Here is a 24,214-nt window from a genome sequence, read left to right as displayed (position 1 = left end):
GTTAGTTCTGCATTTTCTGGGATCCAAGAAACACACATTTTTTTTATTAATGTGGAGCAGTTAGCGAGCTAGCTGCTTATCCAAGGCTAACATTAGACATACACAGGTATATACATAATCACAGTTACAGAAAATGATTTATGATTTTAGATCTGGTCGAAAACTCTTGTGCTTGAAATGGATGAAAAACATAACTAAACAATTTTCAGTTCTCAGATTAGTAACACACCTGTTGTAGGCTGTCTAACACAAGTTGCTACCCTGCATATATTGCATTCCTTCATATCTGGAAATGTACCCTATTCACATTTAAGGATTATAACTTTAGCAGAAGCTCTTCAAAAATGAAGCTTTCATTTAAAGCTAAAGCTTGATAGTCGTCACGCTAGCTATCAGAAGCGAGTGCAGTCAACACCCTAAAACCAAGTCTGTGTGAATGTGAAGCAGAACAGAAAAAAACTGCCAGTGTGTTTATTCGTATGTTGCCTGCCTGAAGAAAAATATTATTCCACCAGCTCCATGTCTGTGTCTGTTAGTCATGCTCTGTGTAACATGGAAGCCAACTCTGTCTCTTTCTGTCTCTGTCACAGAAAAATACACCAGGACACGCAGCCGGCTGCCAGCAGCTGTGTATTGTAGCATGGTATTAGACAGATTATGTGTTTTGAGCTTGTGGTTTCGTGTTGAATGCTGCTGATGGCGGATGAAGTCATGAAACGATAAAAACTTGCATTGCGTGGCACACTAATTTGGAACGGTATAAAATGTTTTTCTTATGTATTTATCTCTGTTGTGGCTTTGTGATGTGTAAGGCACTTTGGTCAGCCTCGTTGCTGTGGTAAATATGCTTTATTTAAAAAAAAAAAAAAAAAAAAAAGGGTTTAGGGTAAGATTAAAGCCCTGACTGTGTTTAGATTCATCATTTATGCACAGCTTGCTGGAAATCCCAGGCAGCATATTCTTTTTTTTGGAACAAAATCTTTCTTATATTGCTTATGTGAAGCTTACAGAAATAATGTTTTTTTCTTGGGAATCATACAGATTCTCTTTTTTGTGAGGTTTTGAGTATTTTTAACATAATTACTGTTTGCTAAACGATCATTTGGGTGTCTTTTTAGAATTTTGATCTTATGTTCATAGTTGGTCATCATTTCTATGAATTATGCTAACATAATACTTCACAGAACATAGCAGTCACTTAAAAGTCTAAGAAACATGAACAGGTTTTTTATCATAAAGTATGAGAGTAATGGTGTCCATCTTATCTTTCCCTCAGTTCAGACACTTCTGCCCTTTGTGATTGCTGTTATGTAGCAAAACAAAGTAGATGTACAACTTAAAATGTGTTTGTGGTTAAGTTGTTGTGTTGTAGTTGATGTTGTTGCCAAGTTTGAAGAAGAAGAAAAAACCTGTGCTTGTATTCCATTTATTTTAACCAAACAGATTCAGCCAAACATAATTTTTTTGTTTTTTGTTTTTTTTGGTTTTTTTTACTGCCTGAAATTTAATAAGTTCTCACAATTATAACAATGATTTTTCTGTAACTAACAGGGTTGATTTTCACAAACTCAGAAGGAGGCTGATAGATCAGAATTGATTTTGAAATGCATATTTATTAAATATCTTCATCTAAAAAAAAAATGCTGAATAATATTCAAAAGCTGTTTCTGTGTATATGCTTTATATTGCTGCTCTTCCTGAAGCTTCACAATGCAGATGGCCGGATCCATTCTGTCATCAAAACCACTTTGTAGTTCCTTTTCTGCATATAAATGGAAAAAAGATAATAAGTATGCATATTTCCTCTGTTGGACATCACCAAAAAACTACAGGAGATCTTAAACATTAATATTCATTAAGCCGGTAGGTGCCACTGAGAGGCTGTAAGAAGCAGCTCCAGAAAGTTATGAATCTGTATTATCATCATCTTGACATTGCAGAGCTGACTCTGTTACAGCAAGTAGACAAACAAATTCCACATGACAACGACTGCAGCTGAGCATACTCGCTGCTTTCTGTTGAATGTCTGACCAGGTGAGCTGCTTAAATGCAATTTATTTGCTGATTAGACCTAACCTGTGTCTGATCTGTTATTTATTCTCTAGCCTGAGCTGGTTTGCAGCCACTGCCTAAAATAACATAACGAAATGTACGTTGGGTAATGGCAGCTAAAGTCCCCCTGCTATGTGTGTTTTCTGCTTAATCGCCAGAGAAATCCCAACAAAGCTCAGCATCAAGCAAAGTAACATACATTTTTGAAGAGACAGCGCAGTTATCAGACAGAAACCTCAGCACAGAGGGAGAGGAAGGGACACAGCTTAGCGTGGCAAAGCCTGTCCAGTGTTATGGTTATGTAAGAGATGTCTTGGTTGCAACAAAGAGCCCCAGTCTCTTTCTGCCTCCCCTCTTCCTAACCCCTCAGCCAGCTGTCTGTCCTCAACCATCAGCCTCAACAACCCTGCAACCATTCTCCTTTGCTTGTGTTTCCCTGTGTCCCCTTTAACTTTACGCTCTCAGTTTTGTCTTTACTCATCCCATGAGTCAGTTATTAGCAACACTGACTCTGCTACTCAGTTTGATCCAGAGCATTTTCTGTGGAGGGTGAAGGTCCGTTGAAGGGTTTTTTTTATAATCTTTGCAGAGACATAGGAGCTAAAAACCAAGGATGCAAGCTTTAAATAAAAAAGTCTGATTGTTATCGTTGTGCACACATTTGTAAATCCATTGAAACATATGATGTCTCACTGTTGTACACAGTATCTGTCCTGGGACTAATCCAGGTTTTCCTGGAATGTGAGGTCTTCTTCACTGCACCACACAGACACAAAGCCATCTAACCACAACTAAAAGCTGCCTTAATTAATATAAATAAGAACAAACGTGAGCAAGTAGCACAACCCTTAAAGCTCTAGTTCTTCATTCCATTCAGGTGTTGATAAAACTTGCCATATATCAGCAGCACCATCTTACATTCCTCCATTTGCACTCAGATCACAGGACACAAGCCTCATCCTGGGGATTAATAAGCTCTCCACTGGTGGCAGAGCCCTCGCGATCTGAGCCCCACTATGAAATAATTTATGATGCTCAGAAAGTCAAACATCTCTAAATAAAGGCAGTTAAATCTTTATATGTCCTGCTGCTCGCTACGAATGTGAAATGTGTGCCTTTCAATGGCAATATAACTTTAAAAACATGAAAATATGTAGAAGAAATACATTCTGTGACTGCACAAATATGTCACATGTATTTAACATTTTTATGATTATTTGTTATCGTTATAAAATATGTTGGTTTATTGTTGCTTATATGTGTTCACATTCTTCATATAATACAGTTTTCTAAGTATCATGTGCATATTTTTGCTCAGTTTTCAGCTTCATTGAATTTTGCCACCCTGTAAGCAGAAGAAAATGGACCTGAAAAGAAAAATTAAAGTGCTTTTTGCAAACGTCTGTTCATGAGTGCAAAGCAGAAAGACTCGTGCAAGACTCTAAAGTTGCAGATGTAGATTTTTGGCCACAGGTGATGGCACAAACGGGATTGTCTATTTTAATGCACTGGATGTGACTACCTGTGTGACAAGATGAATGTGATAAAGTTAAAAACATTATCCAATAAAACGATATTACTCAGTCTGAAGCAGCAGGTGCTACGGACTCGGACTCAAACTGGCGCTTTCACCTCCCACCGGCTGTTATTGGCGATTGCTAACCTCGCTTTCTTCCAGCTGGTCCTGATTCTGGGGTGGGAGCGTCTGATGTCTGCATTAGGAGGCTCGCCATGGAATCCCAGAACCCAAGCAGCATTGAAAGGCGAGCAACTGATAATAGCAGCGAGTGAAGACGACAGTGACGTTTTGCAGAAAGAGTCTGCAGCACTTGCTGCTGGAAGCTCGAACTCAGTAATATCAGTTCATCACATTGTTTTGACTCGAAGGTAGCGGCATCATTGCCTTATCCACTCCTCTTTAAGAGCATTCAGCGGTGCAGAAAGACAGGGAGCCATCTGCTCTCAGATTGGACAGACTGATTTATCATCATTCTTCCAAATGTGAATACAGGCTGAAATTCCAGATCTGCACAGTCCTGCACACAGGGTTTTCCTTTGCATTAGTGTTGGGCAATACTGCAAATTTTGGTATCAGTCGGATTGATTGTATTGTTGATATTGATACTTTTTGCTTAATATTTCACAATCATGTAATGACTTTTCCTTTAATTATTGATCATGATGATGATCATACTCTAACATACTACAGATTTTTGTCAAAAGAACTCACTTTTTTTTTCTTTCTTAAATTTAATTTTAAATTTAATCTTTTTTGGCTGTAAAGAGTATTAAATAACATCAAGAAATTTAACTACACATTAAAAATAACTACATTATTTCCTTTAATCTCACGCATTTGTTATAGAAAAATAAAGTCAGCAGTGTAATTTAGCTGCAAGAAAGCAAAATCTACCATGGCTGGCTCCTATTTACATTGTTTGGCTATGATCCCACAAAAGCCTCTGCATGTTAAATAACAGTCTCTCATCATGCTTGTATCAAATGATACTTATACCAGCCTTGGTACCAATACTATCAATATTTGAATTGATCTGCCCAACCCTACTTTGCATCCGTTAACAGACATTTTCTACACGTTCTCAAACTTGAATTTCTCTGGCAGATTTTTTTTTTTTTTGTTTGTTTGTTTGTTTTACGATGTAAAAAGCTTGATTTAAAAATACTAACTCTAAGTATTGTGTAAACCTTCATTTACATCTGCAAATCTTTATGGCTTTACATTCAGCCCATAGATTACCCCATTGACGTGAATTTTGAGGTTAGTGTCACCATAGTGAGCACTTACATAAGGATATGCAATAGAATAAATGGGTTGGTCTGTTTACCAACCAGACCCAGAATCATCTGCCGCCACGACCTACATAGTCTTCCACTTGGATGTTCAAATCTATAAATAACAAAGTGATTTAATGTAATGGATTTTTTTTTTTTTTTTTGGTAACTTTGCTCAGAGCTGAATGCACCATGTTGCTCTTGCGCTTGTTTATTTCATACATTAAAACATTTAGTTCTTTGCAAACATTCACATGATTAAAAAAAAAACATGAAATATCTTAAAATCTAAACAAACAAGAAGGTATGATGTCATATAATCATGTCACAAGGCCTGTGCTGTGACATGTATGACCTTACATTTAATATTGTGGAAATACTTACAGATACAGTTTGCCTGAAAGAACAGAACAATTTGGCTTAGGTAAAGTACTTATTAAAGTAACATGTACAGAAATTTGCTTTTATTTGTACATTTTTGTACATATTTTACAAATTGTACATATTTTATTTGTTTATTTATTTGTAAATTAGTATGACTCTATATTTTATCTTTTAATAATTAGCCTAATTTTATTTAAACATAACATAAAATTTTGATCATGCCTGGGAGATAACGTTACATAATCTTTAGTTAGTTAACGGTAGTTCACGTTACCTGGTTACATGAGCACAGACGTTCGTAGAAGTGCTAACTGTCACAAATATGTCACACTTATTTAACATTTTTCATTGATTTTCATGATGATTTATTTAATCATTAACAATATGTTGGTTTAGTGGTAATATATGTTCATATACTTTGTATGATGGGACTGGGTGACATGTTAATAGTAAATGTCGTGGTTAAAGTGTTCAGAATATCAGATCAGCTTAAATAATATCCTTATAAGACAGAGTGTCATTGAACATGTGAGAGGCGCAGAGGTCACAAACCTGTCAATCAATATAGTAAGCTATGACGCATTTTATCTGAGATCTGTGATTGGCTGGAGGTGGAGGAGGATGATTTTACTCAGCGTTTCGTAGACTGAAGATGGAGAGTCGGTACAGAGCGGATTTTAGAGCTTTAAGCATCTGCATGTGGAGCTTTTGGGATTTTTTTTGTTTTGTTTGTTTTTCTCAAAGATCTTTGCAATTCTCACTTTGGGAATTATGATTACCTCGGTTATGATTATGTTTATTTTTCATTTGACAGATTGGTGCCTTGTGTGAGGCATGTGATTGAAGTGGTTGATCTGGCATGTGTTCTTAATCAAGATTGTTTTAAATGACTCAGACCTGCTAGTTTTCATGATTGGAAGTTTAGGATTTGCGTGTCCAAGGGTGCGAGCTAATTCTCTCTGCATTCAACAACTGTGCTTTGAATACAATGTAGAGCACTTACTGTACATCGCTCAACAATTTCTGATTATTTTAATCATATTTTTTGTTTTTTTTAAGAATAAACCATCATAATATTTGTGCCTAAATATAAAGTTTAATTACAATTGTTTAAACTTTGTAAAATATCAAATGAATTATTGCTACACATAAAATGGTGATAAATGCACAGTTACATCTCACACGAACCTAAGGTTCACCAAGAATTCAAATCTAAGACTGACCTGGCAAAGAAGACAACATCACACATCATTAAAAAAAAGAAAAATTACAATAGTAAAGTAAATTATGGTCATAAATTATCAATAATTAAGCAATTTTGTCAGGTCAGTTTTAAAGTGCAATAGTTGAAATTGGTAGTTTGATTTGAGTATGAAGATGCAATTAGTAAAGCAATGATTGAAAACACAGGCACAGTTAAGACAGCACACAAGAAGGAAAAGCTTGAAACGAAATGAGCTCTTCTAACATCTGTCTTTAGGAAATCATTAAGCAGTGAAGCCATTTAATTTGTTTGCTTATTTTAAGAACACTAATCAGAATTGAACCTTTTTGACCTGCCTTTTAATACACAGTTTCTTCACTTATTTATTAGATGTGGTTTTGCCAAAATTGGTATTTAACGAAGACAAAATTCTTCATTTTGCAGTGAAATCTGATAATAAGGACAAGCAGGAGAAGGCTGACATCATCTCCAGCAAGACAGACAAGATCGACACCTTTGACAAAAAAGATGAGCAGCAGCAGAAGAAGGACCTCAGCCCTGACACAAACCAGAAGTCGGAGAAGATCCTCAAAAATGAGGAAAAGATAGAGAAGATGAACACAGAGAAAAATGACAAGACCAGCGAGAAGGCGGAGAAGGTCGACAAGCCGGAGAAGATCAACAAAGGAGAAAAGAAGGAAGAGGAGAAGAAGCCAGCTGAGAAAAAGGAGGAGAAGGGAGGGAAAGGCACGGCCAAATCTCCTACAGGCAACGGCGGCAAGACGCTGCCAAGTCCTGACAGCAAGAACAAGGTGAATCTCTCTCTCACACACGCACACACATACACACACACACACACACACACATACACACATTTCCCTGTATGCAGTTCGGTGCAGCCAAGGTGGAAGGGCATCCAGAGGTTGAAATGGTCTTGTAACCCCGAGGTCATCACATCTCAAAGCTTCTGCTGCCGCCTGCTTTGGTAAAACTTCACAACATTATTTCATCTGCGTTGACGAATATCAACACAGACGCTTGTGTGTTTGTGGAGCTACAGTGTGCACGCATGTGTCAAACATCTGAGACCTGATTGCCATTTCATGTGCTACCTGTGGACCTCTCACTTAATTTCACTCCTCATAAGCTCTACAAGGTGGTTATAAATTGCTACTTAAATTGGATCATTTCTGACCCATTTTGCGATTGCCATATGGTTGCTGCCTGTGCTGCCATGGCACGCTCACATTGCTGTAATTTCATTGCTGCAGTTTCTTTCAATCTCCGTCCTACTTTTTCTCTCACTCTTTCTTTTGTTATTGCTTCTTTTCACTGCTTCTTTAAATACCATTTCCACCAGCCTGATGTGGGTTCAACCAAACCAAACTCAGCCAAATCGCGCCCATCCACCCTCTCCACCAATGATGAGGCCAACTCGGCCAAACGCCCCTCCCCCACCACAGCCAATAAAAAAAGCCCTGCGCCCAAGTCGACCACGCCCACTACAGCCAAGAGGTCACCAACAGCAGCTAGTTCCAACAAGGCTGCTAAGGTAAGTTTATACAATTATATTCAATTAAATGAGGGATGTTTTTTGTTTGTTTTTCTTTACTATATAAGAAATCAGTTATAGAAATATTACCAAACCAAATTGTATCTTCTGTGGCATTCACTTAGATGAATTCATTACACTGTGTGTGGAGCTGCTGGTTAGAAGCACTATTCCTCTAAGTATTTAATCACAGGTCCTTAAGGAGCTGGCTTCCTTAAGGACCTGTGATGCATTTCTAAAAGCTGATTATCCAGCCATTCTGTATTCTATTTTTTGTAGCGCTGATAAGTGAATTTCAACTATTAATTTTATTCGTTTCAAGAAAATAATCAAATATCTCTAAAATGCAATAAAAATTTCAACCTGTAATTGGTTCATTTATAATAGATTGGGGTTGAGCGTTGCACTGCCTAATTTAGTCAAGGACAAAGTGTTTATGATAGCATATGTTTCCAAAAATCCCCAAGATACATCATTGCATCTGGTGAACTTTCACACATATGAAAGTCATCAATGCCATAGACACTGATACTCAACCATGCTATCGCTGTTTCCTGACAGTAATCCTGGACATTTCCCTCAATTTAAGCATGTAGAACCAGATTTTTTTAATCCCAAAAGAACCTGAAAGATGGACTCATTCACTCAAATGAAAAGTGTGTTCTGATTTTCTGTCAGTTGCTGATAAGCTTACAATATTATGCTGTAGAAATGTTGCAATAACTAAGGTCAGTCCAACTATGCATGAGGATTTTTTTTTTAATCTTTATTGTCTTTATTAACTTTATCACATTTACCATAGGGTTGGGGTGAGGTTCATTGGTTTGAATATGCTTTTTTTTTATACCCAATCCTGGCCCTCTCACTCCAATTAGTCTGCCATATAAAAAATTCTCATGAATCTTGTGACTTGTTGCTTGTATATCTTATTAACTCTTTGCTTCTGTGCAATTTCTTTTAGTATGTTGCTTCATTGAATCTTTGATTTTCATATGTTCAAAAGAGAATAAGGTTTTACCAGCGAAAATGGTAAAGATCATTTCTTTGGATGCATATGTTAAATAAGCCATTCAAATAAATAAACCATTAAACATTTTACTGTTTACATTTTATTGTATTTAAAAAATATCACAGTTTTCTAAAAAGAAGGGCTGTTTTTTTTAATTAAATTTTCAGAAATTGCCTACTACAATTCATTATTTAATTCTTTATGACATTTAAACTAAATACAGTACAATCTTTCCAATAAAGAAAACATTTAAAACTACAGAGGCACAGTGTTAACTGCTTTTCTCCTAAAATTGATTAATTTAATAGATTACGTCACCATGTTTACCATTAATCTGTTTTTTGGATTTAATTGCATAAATGATCATTTAAGGGACTTTTGGAAAAGTATGAAGTTGTATTTATGAGCAGAAATGGACAACCATATTGCAAAGCATAGGTAAACATTTAAAGCAGATGAGGAGGAAATTCCCTCCTCTGTTTAAGACGCATCAATGAGACTTTGCAGGATGATGTGACAGGTGGAAGTCTTGATCAGTGGTTCTCTACCAGCAACATTTTATCAATGTGAAATGTATATCAGGACTCTTTATAGCACTAATGTCTTAGTAACAGGTAATAAGTACAGCCATGTCGCCACAGCATAAAATTAAACATAATGCATCCTGTTAAACTTGTCGAGCTTGAACTCCCATGGACATAAGTAGCTGGAATGTGGTGCGCATAGAGTCTCACAGACCGAGACTCATAAAAGATGTTTACTTTTTCTGCACAAATCTCTTGCCTAATAAAAGTCTGAAATCCCTCATGGTCCTGTTGGACTTCGGACATCTCAGGCATCTCTCTTTCTCTAATCAAATTTTCAATCTCACAATATTAAAAGCGCAGCATCTTTCCTGTCTGTCCCGGTTTTCAGGAACTTATTTTATCCATCTTTAATCTTTGGTTTTACCTCAGCTTCTGTCATGATTGCTTGATTTGCCTCTTATTGCTCCAGATCCCACAATAGCATACCTTCATGCACACAGCAGTGGACATATGGAGACTTAAATGCAAGAATGCACATTAATGCTCATGCTCTTAATCACAAAAGCAATGACCAAATCTCCTAACCTCTGTTTTGATTTCCAGACTCCAGAAAATGGTACAACAGAGAAACGCTCATCTGCACCAAAGGCCACGCCCACCCCTCGTTCAACTGCCAACAAGAATGGCTCATCCACTGCAGCCACAAACAAAACTGCAGGTACATGCACATCATATCTCTCCTGGTATGTCTGCACTGCCTTTGCCTACCCCCTTGTACCTGTCTGTCTGATATGAAGATCCTATTCATCCACTTGCAACATCTTTTACCACAAAACTTCTACCCCAAAAAGTAGCTGGAACATTGACTGGTACCGGCACTTTTCCAGGCTGGAAGCTAAGTGAATTACTGCCTTATGTTGCACTTTATCAGAGTCAAGTGCTGGCTTTTGAAGACATTTTTATCTCCACATCAAAACAGTATCTCACCTCTGGAAGAGAGGGAGCGATGAGTCAACCTGTGAGTTCTTTGTCAAACAGACTTTTAGGTGTTTACACCAGCTTCGCCCCCTCAGAGAACATGATTCATTCACTCACTTCCCAGCTATCTGTGTTACGCCCCACAAGGCTCAGATTTCCTTTTAGACGCATGAGCAAATATTGCTCTTTAATTGTTGGCAGCAGTTTTGTCCAGTTCTATAAAGCATCTGTCACATATTATTATAGTTAGGAATAGTTCTCCCCCAGATTTAAAGTATAAACACAGCTGATCTCCCTTCACACTTAAGTTAATATTCTCTAAGAAGTTCTTAAATTTGAGGACATTTGGCGTCATATGTCGGCACACCATTGAAGATGAGACCAATATTCAGTCTCTTTAGACATTTACAGACTCATGAAACATCTGGCCCTTCAGCTGCTACATGCTTGCAAGTATTTTTGGAAGTTTCTGACCAGCCTTTTTAGTTCTAATTGGGTTATCATTACTGATGACATATTTAAGAAAAGTGAATGCTTTGTGTTTTATACAGAATGCTAGGCTATGGTTTTATTTACTGCAGAGCCACATTTCACGTGTTTTGCAAAAGCTTTTAGAATTGTAATCTGCAAAGTAACTGTTGAGGTTTAATAAATGCAGCTGATATGATTTAGTTGAATAAGTGCTGCTGGAAATAAAAAAAAAAACTGATGGAAACAAACTTAATGATGTGGTGAAATAAAGGCAAGTGTGAACAAAAGTGCAATACTAAATGAAGGGGCTAAAAGAGACTCAAAATGTGTTGTAGTTATTTTAGTTTTTATCAAAAATGTGGAAAATACATGCAACAATCTTTTAGAAGCTCTGTCATATAAAATATGCAGAACTTTACAAGTCAAACCATTAATTTATGATCATAGCTCAACAATAGAAATTAATCTGAGTCAAAAACGCCACACAATATGAGGTTAACTAATGCACCTGCCCGTGAGTTAAAAGTGTAGCTGCTCCTCTTTGATATGCACAGCGTGTTTAAAAATCGCAGGAGAAGTCACTGTCATGATTTTATTGTCCTTTCTTTCTGCTCACAGCAAACAAGAATGATAAAACTGAGAACAAAACAGGAGAGCCCAAGAAACCCAAGACTACAGGTAAGGATAACAGTCAATGGCATAATACCTAATTCAGTTTGGTTCTGTTTTCATCAGCCATTCATTATAAACGCAAAAGCTGCATTAGACTTTCAGTTTTATTTTATTATTGACATTATTACATTTGACATTATTAGATCATAATAACAAGACCGTGTTAAGTTCACAGGGTTAATAACTTTACTTCAGTGACAGAACAACAAGTTATTATTTAAGCTTTTGTGTCTCAGTTAACATCAGCAGTTTTCTCGAGCCGTGGTAATATCGAACAAAGATTATAATAATGTTACTTAAGCTTTTGTCATACTGTGCCAGAACCAAAAAGCAAACTCAGACTACAGTTGGAAAACTAAAGGTGGGCTTATTTCAGAGGCAAATGTGTAAGTTCAACACAGCAGAGGGTGGAGAAATCTGGAGCTCACAGGTTTCACCTGGGAGTTCTGCAAGGGACGACAGTCAGAGTTAGGATTCGTCCCAGCAGGGAGCCATAATGGTTTGGAAAATTTTATTCAGTTAGTTGGACTGCCTAAGATTTTTTTAAAGCAGAGTTGCAGAGGAGGTATCTGGGGAACAGGCGGTAATTTGGGGACAGGTGCTCACAGGTGGAGGATAGACAGGTGAAAAGGTGGTTGAGTGGATTAATTCAGCCGCAGGTCTCCCGAGGTGACAAAAAGTGGAGCAATCTTGAGTCAACTGTGAGAAAAACAAAGGGAGATCTATTTATGGAACAGTCTGAAAAGACTAATCTGGACTGCTAAACATTCACCACAGCAGCAAAGGCGTATTTCTGCTGAAGGAGGGCAGGTGTGGAGGATTGACTTGAGCTGCACAGCCGTCGCCCAACAACAGATTGCAGTAGAACTCCGTCTGTGACTGAAAACAATTAGGTTAATAAGAAATAAGTTTTTTTTTTGGCCAAGCCACTTTATGGCAATTTCCAATTTCACAAGAGATCATTCAAACTTTGTTCCAAACAGATGTTTTGTTTTTTTCCTCTCTGTAGCTCGTCCTCGTCCGGTCTCCACCACAACTCCTGCTACCCCAGCTGCCACCACTAACGGTGAAGGCACCTCTCATCGCCGCCGGGTCATCACCAAACCCCCCGTGCCGAAGCAGACCCCAATGGAGAAGAAATCAGCGGCTCCCCGTCCTCCCCGGACCCCCCGACCCATCAATGCCCCGACACCAGACCTGAAGAACGTTCGCTCCAAGATCGGATCCATTGACAACATCAAGTATCAGCCTGGCGGAGGAAAGGTAAGACAAGAGACGTCTCTGAAGAATTCAGAACCAAGTTGTACCTGTTAGGATTCCTGAAATGCAGCACAGTAATTGTCTTGTATGTGCAGATTATTTGACACTTGATGGTCAGTAATTCAGAGAGCTGCTGTGAGATCTACATAGTAATGACATGTTGGACACAGATAGCTTCCTCCGTAGCAGGGTCACACCAGCTGTCATATTGAATAATAGCCAATCTCTTCTTGAGAAATCCTCCATTCAAGCGTATTTAGGAAAAATGAAGCACAATAGTTTGGTAAAGAAGTATCCCTGTTAGGTTGTAGTTTTTGTTCTCCGATATCAAGAAACTGGTGAATCAAAAAAAATTCTTTAGATAATAAAGAAAAGAGAGAAACTAAGGCAAAAAAAATGTATATATTTAATGTTGTCATATATAGTCAGAGATTCCTGAAAATGATGTAAAAAAAATATTTCCTTTTTTTTTTTTTTTAGGTTTTTTTTTGTGATATTAAGACCAACAAAGTAATCTAGATCCAAAACCTTAACTAAAAATGGGAGGGGAAGTTAGGATGGTATGGAAAAACACAACTTAAAAAGTAATGATCTTAAAAAATTCTTGCATTTCAGGCCTTCAACACATTGAAAAGAAACTGTGACTCGGGCAATTTAAGGTCATACATGAGGTCGAAAAAGATAACTATGTAATTTCAAAGAGGGGTTTGAATTATGTTTTATGCATGAGGAAGTTTTCTAAGAGCAAAGACGTCCAGGGGAGTTTGTCAACAAATATGTGAGAAAATCTTATAAATGTTTGAAAACAACATCCCCAAAAGAGACATTAGGAGTTCTTTGCAATATTTTGCTTTTCAGTTCACAATATCGTAAAATTATTCAAGGAATCATTTTAGCCTTGTCCAGAGGCAGAGTCATTTTTCTGAGTTTGTAGGGATCTGGGATGGCCCATCACACAGTGGAAATTTTTTTTTTTATCATTTTCAGACTAGTCATTGTTCCAGAAAGTATTTTAAATGGATCCTGTGTGCTGATTTAAAAAAGACAAATGCAAAACCCCTCTGCACAAATTACAAAGACATGGCTTCTGTTAAAATCATGCAGATGCCAGACAAGCCTGCCTGTATGCCTGAAAATGACCTTTTTCATTCTGCCGTGTGTTGCAGGGTTGAAATGCCAAAATAAATTTATAATAACAAATACAATTAAGTTTATAAGAAAGAAAACATAGTATAACTTGGGTTTCCACTATCTGCAATGCAATAAAATTCAAAGTAAATCTTTTGTATTCATTTATCCTACAAATTTTGGGTTTCTGTTCAAAAATGCTTTTTTGAGTTTTTACAGTAACATAAAAAAAGTTGATGTAGTGACATCTTGTTGTACAAACAGTCAAATTTACCCTGCTTTGCTTAGTGCATGGAAGAAGTTATTGTCGGGGAAAAAGCCTGAATTGTGTGTTTGTGCTTGGTTTTTCTCTTCTGTACTATTGTATCAACAAGATGATATAACATGGGGGTGATCATTAATCGTTAGCTATGGCTTGATTTTAATTTGGTGTGAAAATTCACCAGTTATTAAATGAAAACACTTTAACTATAGTCTGTGTTGCCATTTAGAAAACTGAGTAACCAAAAAGCTCAGCATCTTTAATGAGCTGTAGCTTACATACGTTAACCTTTTTCTCCAAAATGCCAGTCTAATGCTTCAGATTTGTCCATTACAAAACATACACACATCCATTAACTCATTTAATTTTATTTTCCCCGCATTTTTGTAAGAACCAGGAAAGTCTACATTTTTTCATCCCTTTTAATTTCTTCTAAATGTATTCAAAATACTTGAAATAATTTACAATTTTGCATTTAAAATAAACTGTGCATGCCCTGTCAAATAAAACAAAACAATGTGTTTTCAATTGTTTATTCAGTGGAACATGAGCTCACACAGCACTTTTCATGTGTTGAAGAGATGGCCACTTACACATCTCTCTGATTACATCTTTCCCTTTTCTGGCCTTCATTGACCACTATTGTTTCATCTTTTTTCTTGTTCCCTTTGTCTGTCCGTTAGCTTCAACATGCAGCATTCTCAGTATTCGTGACTGTCTAATGCTGCCATGCAAATGATCTTTCTCACACGCCTGTCACCCTCTGTCTCCTTCCCTGCTAGACTGTTACATAGAAACAGTGAAAGCAACTAAAGAGTGTACCTGTACTTCCTTTCAATGTGATAACATCCCCAACATGTCACTTCTCACAAGTTAGACAGTGACTGTGTGATCCTTCTCTGTCTCCTCCATGTTTGTGACAGTGTGTCTTTGGGAGAGGATTGCGCTGTCGCTTTGAATCACAGACATGATCCTCTGTTTGCTCGCCCTGTCTTGTGATAATATGTCAGTCCAGTTTATCGTCTGACCGTTTCTACGGCGTTGTTTGTCAGAGTCAAACTTTCACTAGACTGCAGTTGTTAAGCTTCAAATGGAAGGAGTTAGATTGTGTTAATGACAGCATTGTATGCGTATGTGTATTTGTGAATGTGTGTCCGTATGTAGACTTAAAATTGTTTTGCTCTAAATTTGCGGAAATTTAGCTAGTTTAGCTAATTGCTTTTTAATAGATACTTTTTATAGGGTCCACATCTGTCTTTTAATGCAGTTGGGGTTAATGTTTTAGCATTTAGGGGAAAACTAGACCTTTAAATAGCCCCAAAGCAAACACAATAAAAGAAATTCATGTTTAAATTTTAGGTTCAGTTTTTCAGTATTTAAGACAAACACACATTTTGTTAAAAAAAAACAAAAATTATTGCATATCCAGACACATTATAAAAATGTGTTTCCTCTATGCTGCATGTTGTACCTTCATGTTGGAACATGAACCCAGGAGGAACAGGACAGTCAGCAGAGGGTGTTGTTCAGCTAATTGCACTTGGCAATATATATATATATATATATATATATATATACACACATGTGTGTGTGCATATATATATATATCTCATATACATCTCAAACTATTTGTGCTGGTTCAGGCAGGGTGCACAGTTCACAAGCTATTTAAAATTTGTCATATTCAGTATAGGTTCTCACAGGTATCATCTCCACTCCGTATTCAAACAGAAGAACAGCATGTCTGCTCCTTTTTTTTATCTACACCCAGCTTCGCATTTTTCCTCCTCGGTAAGATGAGTAAAAGTAAAATGTTTCAACAAAAGAAAAATCAACGGGGAGTATTTTCAGCTGTCTGCATCAAATACTATAATAATAGTGCTGTATTCACTTAGGCAGATTTACTATGTTTTTTCTAGAACTGTCATCTTGTTTCTACTTACAAATTTGTTCTGTTGCATGTTTTAATAATTTCCTTAATTTCTATAATTATCCCTTTCCATCCAGCAGGACCTAAGTGGTTTTCCATCCTTAGTGTAGGATTGTGACTGGTGTATTTATGAATAATATGTAATTTGTTGTCGTCTCAAACAATTACGTTGACACTGTGTTGATATTTGTCTTGTTTTTTTGTCACTCAATGCAAATCTTAACACAACCATTGTCCTGTTTTCCAAAGTGTTCCATCTGCTGTTGTTTCCTACCATTTTAATAGTTGCTACCATCCATCTGATACAATGAGCCTAATCCTCTCACTCACTTAGGCCAAATCTGGTTTTTAATTAGTCCTACTAATTATTTAGTTTTTCATCTCTCAACAGATTTGGCTAATGCAGACTATTCATGTGCTTCTATTTGATCCATACCATTTTATTTAGTTATTTATTTTTTGGTTTTATTTTTTTCATGCAATCTTCTATTTTGATTTGTTGTAAGAGCCCATGCACCCATCTGATTAATGGGTTCATGATCCCACCCGTCAACCTGCTCCTCCACCCAGTTGTGCTGTGGCATGTGGTTGGTTGGAGGTTGTATTGACCAGGGGGCTGGTTATCTCCTCAGGTCTCCTCCACCTCGAACAACAAGGCATCAGACCCCTCCACACCTGCCGCCAAGGCCAGAGTGAGTCCTTGCCACCTCACACACAAATACTCAATCCTCTCTACATTCACCCCATACACCACCCATTCAATATCCAGCCAGGATGCATCACACTGTGCTGTTTGTACTGTCAGATTAACATGACTATTAGTCCATACATTAGTGTTGCAGTAGTTTATTTATACCTTTAATAAATAAATGGTTATTAGTAATTAGCCATTGTCTTGACCATATGTGAATGTTCAAAAATTAGCTCACAGTGTCCAAGATTACAAATATGCTCATCGATTTTTAGTTCAGCATTGTCAATATAAAAGTTTCGTTGTGATAACACAAATATTAATCTTCCTAATATAATGGTAACATCAGTAGAGAATAAAAATTCCAAGATATTTAGCTTTGCTACTAACTAACATCTAACTTTGCTAGGCTAACATTAGCCATTAGCTTTCTTTTTTTGTCCTTTTACAAATAAAAAAAGGGAGAAGGTATTAACAGAAAGTTTAAACAGCTATGGTCTACATTAAAGTTGTCCACTTGCATGTAGCCTTTCTCCAAACCATAATAAAGTTTAGAAAAATTACTTTTTTTAAGATATCAGTAAGCTCTAACATATGAGATAAGAGCTGCTTATTAGAAGTAAGTGTTTATTAATGCAACTTGAACTGGCCAGGCTTTACAACTAAACTGAAGCATTTTACAGATTGTATAAACTTTGTTTAAAGATGGTTTATTTCCTTTCTAAATTGCTCCACATTTGGAAAAAAAGAAAAAAAAAAAAGCTTTAGTAGGATGAGCAGTGTTGTGTGTGGGTTGCATCTAAATAAAATCTGCCCAAACTTTGCTGATTTCAAACAGCTTGTTCTGCTGTCAACTCTAGTTTAGTGTCGTTTGTAGGATTGGAGAATTGAAATCTGAAGGAACAAAACACATTGTGATAATCCAGCAATTTGTTCATTTTACAAACAGTTCAGAAGCTTATTTTTTAAAAAAAAAACATCAAACCCAAGTTTCCTCCCATTTTGTGTTTGGTTTAGTTTGGGTAGAAACAGAATCAGGATTTCCAGCTTGACTGAATACTTTTTTATTTAACATGATTGCTAACAAAAACTAAATACTTCTTTTATTTAACATGATTACTAACAAAAACTGCTGCTAATTGTCTTAATTATTAGCTTTTCTCAGCAATCATGTTGGAATTTTTCATTGCAACCTTAAAGAAGTGTTTCAAATTCATTTTTTTCTTTTCCACTTTCACACATCCTTATTTCCTCATAATACATCCAAGTAAACCGCATCGTCTTTTTAAGCCGACCAGTATCATTATTCACACCTCTGTGTACGCTTTCCAAATGACAGCCTAAGTGGCCCTCTCTGTTTGATGTTGCTTCTTGTACAGAGTTCCAGCTGTGTTCCTGTGCTGTCCTAACCTTGACCCAAAGTTGCCACTGGTTTTAGTTCAGCTATGAATGAATAGTCTCTCAATGCATTTTACACCATTCCTGATGCTATTATGCACACCATAGAAAAACACTGTTTGGCTTGATGTTAGTCTGTGTTTTCACTGAGCCATTTCCTTCAACCCCCCAAATTATTGGTCAGAAAGACAGTGAAGGTTACAGAAGTACTAAAAATAACCCTGTAGTACATTCTACATGGTGGTTTTGTTCTGCTGTAGTGTGCTCTTTGTTCACTAAACATAACATTTACAGGATAGCAGAGTTGTGCTTATGCATAAGCTGTGTAAAAAGATACCAAGTCTTTCAACTTGTTGCACCTTATAAAACAATGGTGTGGTGTTTTTTTCATGCTTGCAGTAATGCACCAAATATTGTCAACACACTCCATTGCCCCTTAAGCTTGCTAGCTACAATCTGAGTCATTCTTCAGGGTTATTTAGGAGACATAGTGAACCAGAATTGCACAGCGACTAGATCTGTCCTCTCGAAATCAATTAGGATGTTGACGATGTGCTATTAGAAAGGAAAAATACAGAGAGGAAAATTGTGTTTATAGGCTGCTGCTCTTTCTGTGTGTGGTGTGTGTGTGTGTGTGTGTCCTCACGTGTTAAGTGTTTGTGCGCTAACTGCTCAGTGAGTCATCCACTGCTGGTGCCACCTGCGTCATCATGCCATAATCAACCAGGAGAAGGAGACTTAAGACAGACACAAAGAGACGACAAGAAGGCTTCTAATGTCTGCTGCAGGGTTTTTTTTTAATTTGTTTTTAATTGTACAACCACAAAGGAGAGCTGATAACAAAACTGCATAGGATTTATCTTTTTATCTTTATACAAGCTAAATAGGAGGACACTAGTGGTTCGTCAGTGGGTGGACTACAATAACATAAGACTTTGATTCTGGGAAATTAGACATTAAATTAGTCAGTAGGAGAGACGACTTTAGACGTGTTTTTTGTTTTTCAAACATGAATAGCTTGGACTCTGCAAACTAAGTTTACATTTACTTAATTACATTTAGCTTCCAGAAACTTTATTTCAACTTTTTTTTTTTTTTTTTTTTTAATATTAGTGGATATTTAAATGCACCACGGAGGAAAAGACATGGATTCCTCCTTATTTCCAACACTGCTATTTTTCATTATAAACCATTCCTGTGCTTAGTGAATACAAGTCTATTCAATTTCAGCATCTATTTAAGCAGATTTTTCTGAAAATTATCAAGGAGTAAAGAATGTTCTTTTTTTCTATGTGGGTCTTCAATTGTTTTTGTTGTCTTTACTGGCCAAATACAGACCAATTGATTGTGTGACATTGAACTAAATCTGGATTCTCAATGTCTTCATCGACTTTCACGTTATTAGAAATGCCCTCTTCTTTGACTTTCCAGTGTTTCCATGGAATATTGATTTCAGTGTGAGTTTTGGCTCAATATCTCAGGCAGAGACAATGGTAATGATTTAAAAAAAAAAAAAAAAAAAAAAGCTGTTCAAATCAATCGACATTTGTTCATATTTTAGCTGAGTGACAACCTTTGTGACTGTAACATGAGGACAGGACCTCATGTGGCCTTTTATGGCCACATGAGGTCCTGGCCAAATGGGACTCATTTGCTTTTAAGGCTGTCTCTAAAAGCAAATGAGTCCCAGAAGACCCCCAAGCAGAAACAATCAGCTTTCCAGTAGAGACAAACTTCCAGTCAGAGCCTCCAGTCTGGTCTAAAACATGTTTTGGCATTTGTGGAGAATTTTTCTCCTACAGATAGATGTGCATTCCACAGTGCTTTTATTGGGAGCTAATGTTATGAATTATATGAACAAGGCTGCTTGAAGTGATGGGTAAGTGTTGTGTCCACTGCTTAATGGACATGTAGTGTACTCAAGTCTCATCCCACTCCCATTTGTCAAGGTACCAAGCTGATACTTGATAAGTATTTATTGATCATCTTCAGGCTTCATAAATGTGTTTACAAACCACATCGTGTTGGCTGAATCAGTCTTTATAAAACATCATTAATTATTCTCCACTTAATCCTCATATCTGTTTATTGTACTCACGGTAATTTGTTTTTCTTTTATGTTTCATCCTTTGCTACAACTAGAAGACTCTAGTCAACAGTATAAACACTTTCAGATCCAAAGCCTTTTGTGAAAACATTTCATAAAGCTTTGTGTTATTTAGACATTTGATTTTAAAATTTCTCTGTGACAACACAGACATCCTGACAAACCACATCATGATCATGTACTTACAGATGTACTTTTCATAGAGAAGCTGCAGGGCAGAGAAAAATACTTCTTTTTCATGTGAAATGATTTACTTTATTAAACAAATTTCGAGACTTTTATTTACTTGCAATTTCCCCTGTGAGCCGCATGTGTTAACACCATATCACTGACTGGTTTTTAGATTATTATTTTGCATGCATTCTGTCTCATCTTCCACTGTTTGTCATGTGCTGTTTTAATGGTAGCTGATGCTGTTTATGGAAGCACTCTGTTGTTACCAAATCAATATCGTCATATTTTTACACTTTCACATACGCTTTGCAAGGATAAGCAGCTAAGAATCCATCTAATTAATGCTTGTAATTTAGAGTTGCTTTGTTGTGTAATGTCCTTAATGCATTGTTTTATCAGTACCGTGTACTGAGCATCCTGTAGGACTGACTAAACTAATGCAGAGGGAATTAATTGAATTGAATAACAGACTTACTTCCATACTTACAGTACGACGCTACTCTGTTTTCTGAAGCTGCCAGCTGATCTGCTCTTTTCTGCTGCTCTTGTGTGCCTTTCTATTCTACATCTTTTCTTTCTTTTCCACTTGTTCTCCTTATTTCTTTTTTTCTGTCTTTCTTTCTTTTTCTCGTCTGTGTGTCTGCTTGCCCGTCTTTAGGTTCAGATAGTGCACAACAAGCTGGACTTCAGCCACGTCACCTCTCGCTGTGGCTCCAAGGACAATATCAAACATGTCCCTGGAGGTGGCAATGTAAGTACTGCTGCAGGTGGAAGCAGACTCCAGTTAGGGTGGACACAAATTGCTTCTCCGTTTTGTCTTTACGTACCATCTATAAGTTGCAATTTGTGTTCCTGGAGGCCAGAATATGTTCCAAGCATGTACATTTGGTTCACCATTTATGGGTGGTTATGCTATTTAGCCTTATTTGACTGCGTGCCAGCACAAAATACAAAATGGCTGCTCTGTACTTTAAAAAAAACAAAAAACTAATTTGGGCAATTTCCTACATGTCAGTAAAAAATCTGACATTTGTAAATCGAAATTTGAGCATCCATCTGGTCTGCAAGTAATTACAGCTCAACCATAAAGTCTTCCCTTCCTGTATCAAACATTTACATGATTGCTTCCAAGTAACTGGAAATGAACGCATCAGTTAACACACCAGTTGCTTGCACTGTTTGCACTTTTGGTTGATTTCACTTTAAATGAATTGACCACAAGTTATGGTATCCACCCCTCCTGATGTTGTTTCCATCTGCTCTTAACACCTGCACTATCATATTCCATCTCTTGGTTGCTCTCACAAGCACCAGTTTGCCATCTCAGTTCAGTTAATTACATGACAAAGGTATATTTAGAACAGCTCACATTTAAATAGATCATTTGATTTGCTTCTCTTAAAACTCAAGAAACCAGTGAAATCCAGTGAGTGGATGATAATGCTCTAAGTTTTAAAAGACTAACTGTCTTAGTGTGTCAACAAATGCAATTCTGCAATTATATTTCCTCTTTTGACTTTGTCATTACCAAATAGAAAAGCTATTATTTCACACCAATTGTCCTTATGCAATACACACAGCATAGTGTGTATTGCAGTTTTACATGAGCTCAGGATGGTTATGTGACTGCTCCCAAGAACTGGAATCTCACATCTGCCTTGCTCCCTGCTGTACCTTTTCTTATCTCGGCTATTGTTATTAACAAGTAGCAAACTTAATGTCCTTTCTATATTGATTACAGTATGGTTATTTTCTGTTGTTTGACAAGTAAATATGAAACCAAAACATAACAAGTTAAAACAAAACAAAATAGGATTAGAGTAAGTTTTTTTGTTTGTTTTGTTTTATGCAGTGTCTTTTTTCCTCTCTTTCTCTCTGTGTGTATGTGTATATATATATATATATATATATATATATATTATATATATATATATATATATTTCTGTATATAGAATATGTCAAAGATCTGGTCAGGCAGGTATTACAATTAAAAGTGGTTTGTGCAGTGATGGACAAAGTCAGCTCATCATCATCTTGTGTCAAATATGTAAACTGGACTGACCGTAGCTCGCACTGTCAGCCAGGTCATTAGTTCTTATTAATCTGGGAAAGTTGCTGGCAAGCTACTCAGTCTTAGAAACACACACTAATGGTGTGACCATGGTCTATTAGTCTGTTCTAACTACATGAATGGAGCATCATTAACCAGCCTAACAAAACCAAAACAGGATGTTCAGTGACAGCAGACCAGGACAAAGTAATGGATCAACATTGTCTGAAAACATTTGTTGTGTTATACTGCATAATGCTGCAGAGTGGATGCTGAAACCAAACATGGCTCACACTGTATGTGTTATACTAACAGGCAACATTATGACCTCTACTCTTTCTCAGGTGCAAATCCTGAATAAGAAAGTTGATGTGAGCAAGGTGACATCCAAATGTGGCTCCAAGGACAACATCAAACACAAGCCAGGTTCAATTTTAAACTTAGATTCTCCCCTGTTTTTCCTCTCATCAAACTTATATTCCTCTGTGTTATTTACCCTAATGTTCTTTTTTTTTTTTTTTTTTTTCACTCCAGGGGGTGGTGACGTGAAGATCGAGTCCCACAAGCTGAACATTAAGGCTAAGTCTAAGATTGGATCCCTGGACAACATGGGGCCCGGCAGTGGGCAGACCAACGGACACAAGGTCACACTTAAACACAATCAGTATCATTTTTACTAACAGTTACAGTCTGTGGTTCTGCTGACTCACTGTGCTGTTACTGGCCAACACCACTAGATGGTGTGGAAGCTCGAGAGTTAAACATATGGAAAACTTTCCTTTTTCCTTTTTTTTTTTTCTTCTTTTTGTCCACCCTTCTGTGTGTCCTTGCTCTTGTCTATATTTGGCTGCAGGAGGAGAAAACAGAGGAGAAGACATCTCCACACCCAAGTGACACTCCAACAACAGGACCAGCAGGTGTTGCTAAGGCAACAGCACCAGGAGGTGTTGCTAAGGAGAATGGCATGAAGGAAGCTGTGCCCTCTCCTTTTGGGGGAGACGGACTTAGGGAGCCTCTTAGCATAGACAAACGCATCACTGAGACAAGTGGGTGTAAAATACACACACAAACACACAGCTATTATTGTAACATCACTGAAGGGCTAATTTGTTATACTTGCACAAGCATGCAGCATAAACATCTAAAGTTTCTTTGAGCTGAATATAGTCCCTACCCAGCTCTGTGTACCTACATTAACTCATTTATAATGAACATGAGTGACTGCTTTTTACCACAGTGTCTGCAGCAGTGGTAAAAATAGCCATCAAATGAAATTATGAAGAGACCTACAGAGCAAAGATTAACTAGCCTTACTGGATAAATTCATCTTTTGCACTGTAGCAGACCTTCAGACTGGGAGTTCAGAGGGGCTGCAGCCTGTTTTCTCCTAATGATGTTGTCAAACTCAGTCTAATTGATGGATGGCTGTAGAGCTAATACTACAAAAATATAACAAACAAGAATCCTTTGTCTTTGTAATTTAAGTGAACCTTCACCAGACAGAAACGGCCGATCAGGGATAAACCTTCGTGTGAAATTCAAACCTTTCTCATAATAGTTTTCCCTCCTTTG

General features: G+C 37.0%; 1 protein-coding gene across 1 annotated transcript in view; it reads left to right on the top strand.

The window, feature by feature from the left end:
* The window catches only part of LOC306758511 (uncharacterized protein), a gene marked incomplete at both ends in the record, with an annotated part of 72,362 nt that extends 48,448 nt beyond the window's left edge, over positions 1–23,914 (top strand). The window contains 11 exons of the mRNA XM_079243838.1: positions 6,878–7,245; positions 7,794–7,985; positions 10,125–10,239; positions 11,589–11,648; positions 12,652–12,905; positions 16,855–16,914; positions 21,251–21,343; positions 22,987–23,068; positions 23,177–23,286; positions 23,496–23,688; positions 23,880–23,914. Of these exons, the coding sequence (XP_079099964.1) occupies positions 6,878–7,245; positions 7,794–7,985; positions 10,125–10,239; positions 11,589–11,648; positions 12,652–12,905; positions 16,855–16,914; positions 21,251–21,343; positions 22,987–23,068; positions 23,177–23,286; positions 23,496–23,688; positions 23,880–23,914 (1,562 nt within the window). The remainder of the gene's footprint in view (positions 1–6,877; positions 7,246–7,793; positions 7,986–10,124; positions 10,240–11,588; positions 11,649–12,651; positions 12,906–16,854; positions 16,915–21,250; positions 21,344–22,986; positions 23,069–23,176; positions 23,287–23,495; positions 23,689–23,879) is intronic.
* Between the last annotated feature and the right edge of the window lie 300 nt (positions 23,915–24,214).

The sequence above is a fragment of the Telmatherina bonti genome, assembly GCF_933228915.1.
Source record: "Telmatherina bonti genome assembly, chromosome: 7".
NCBI lineage: Eukaryota > Metazoa > Chordata > Actinopteri > Atheriniformes > Telmatherinidae > Telmatherina > Telmatherina bonti.
Note: the sequence above shows the minus strand (reverse complement) of the source record. Positions and strands in the feature narration are given on the sequence as shown.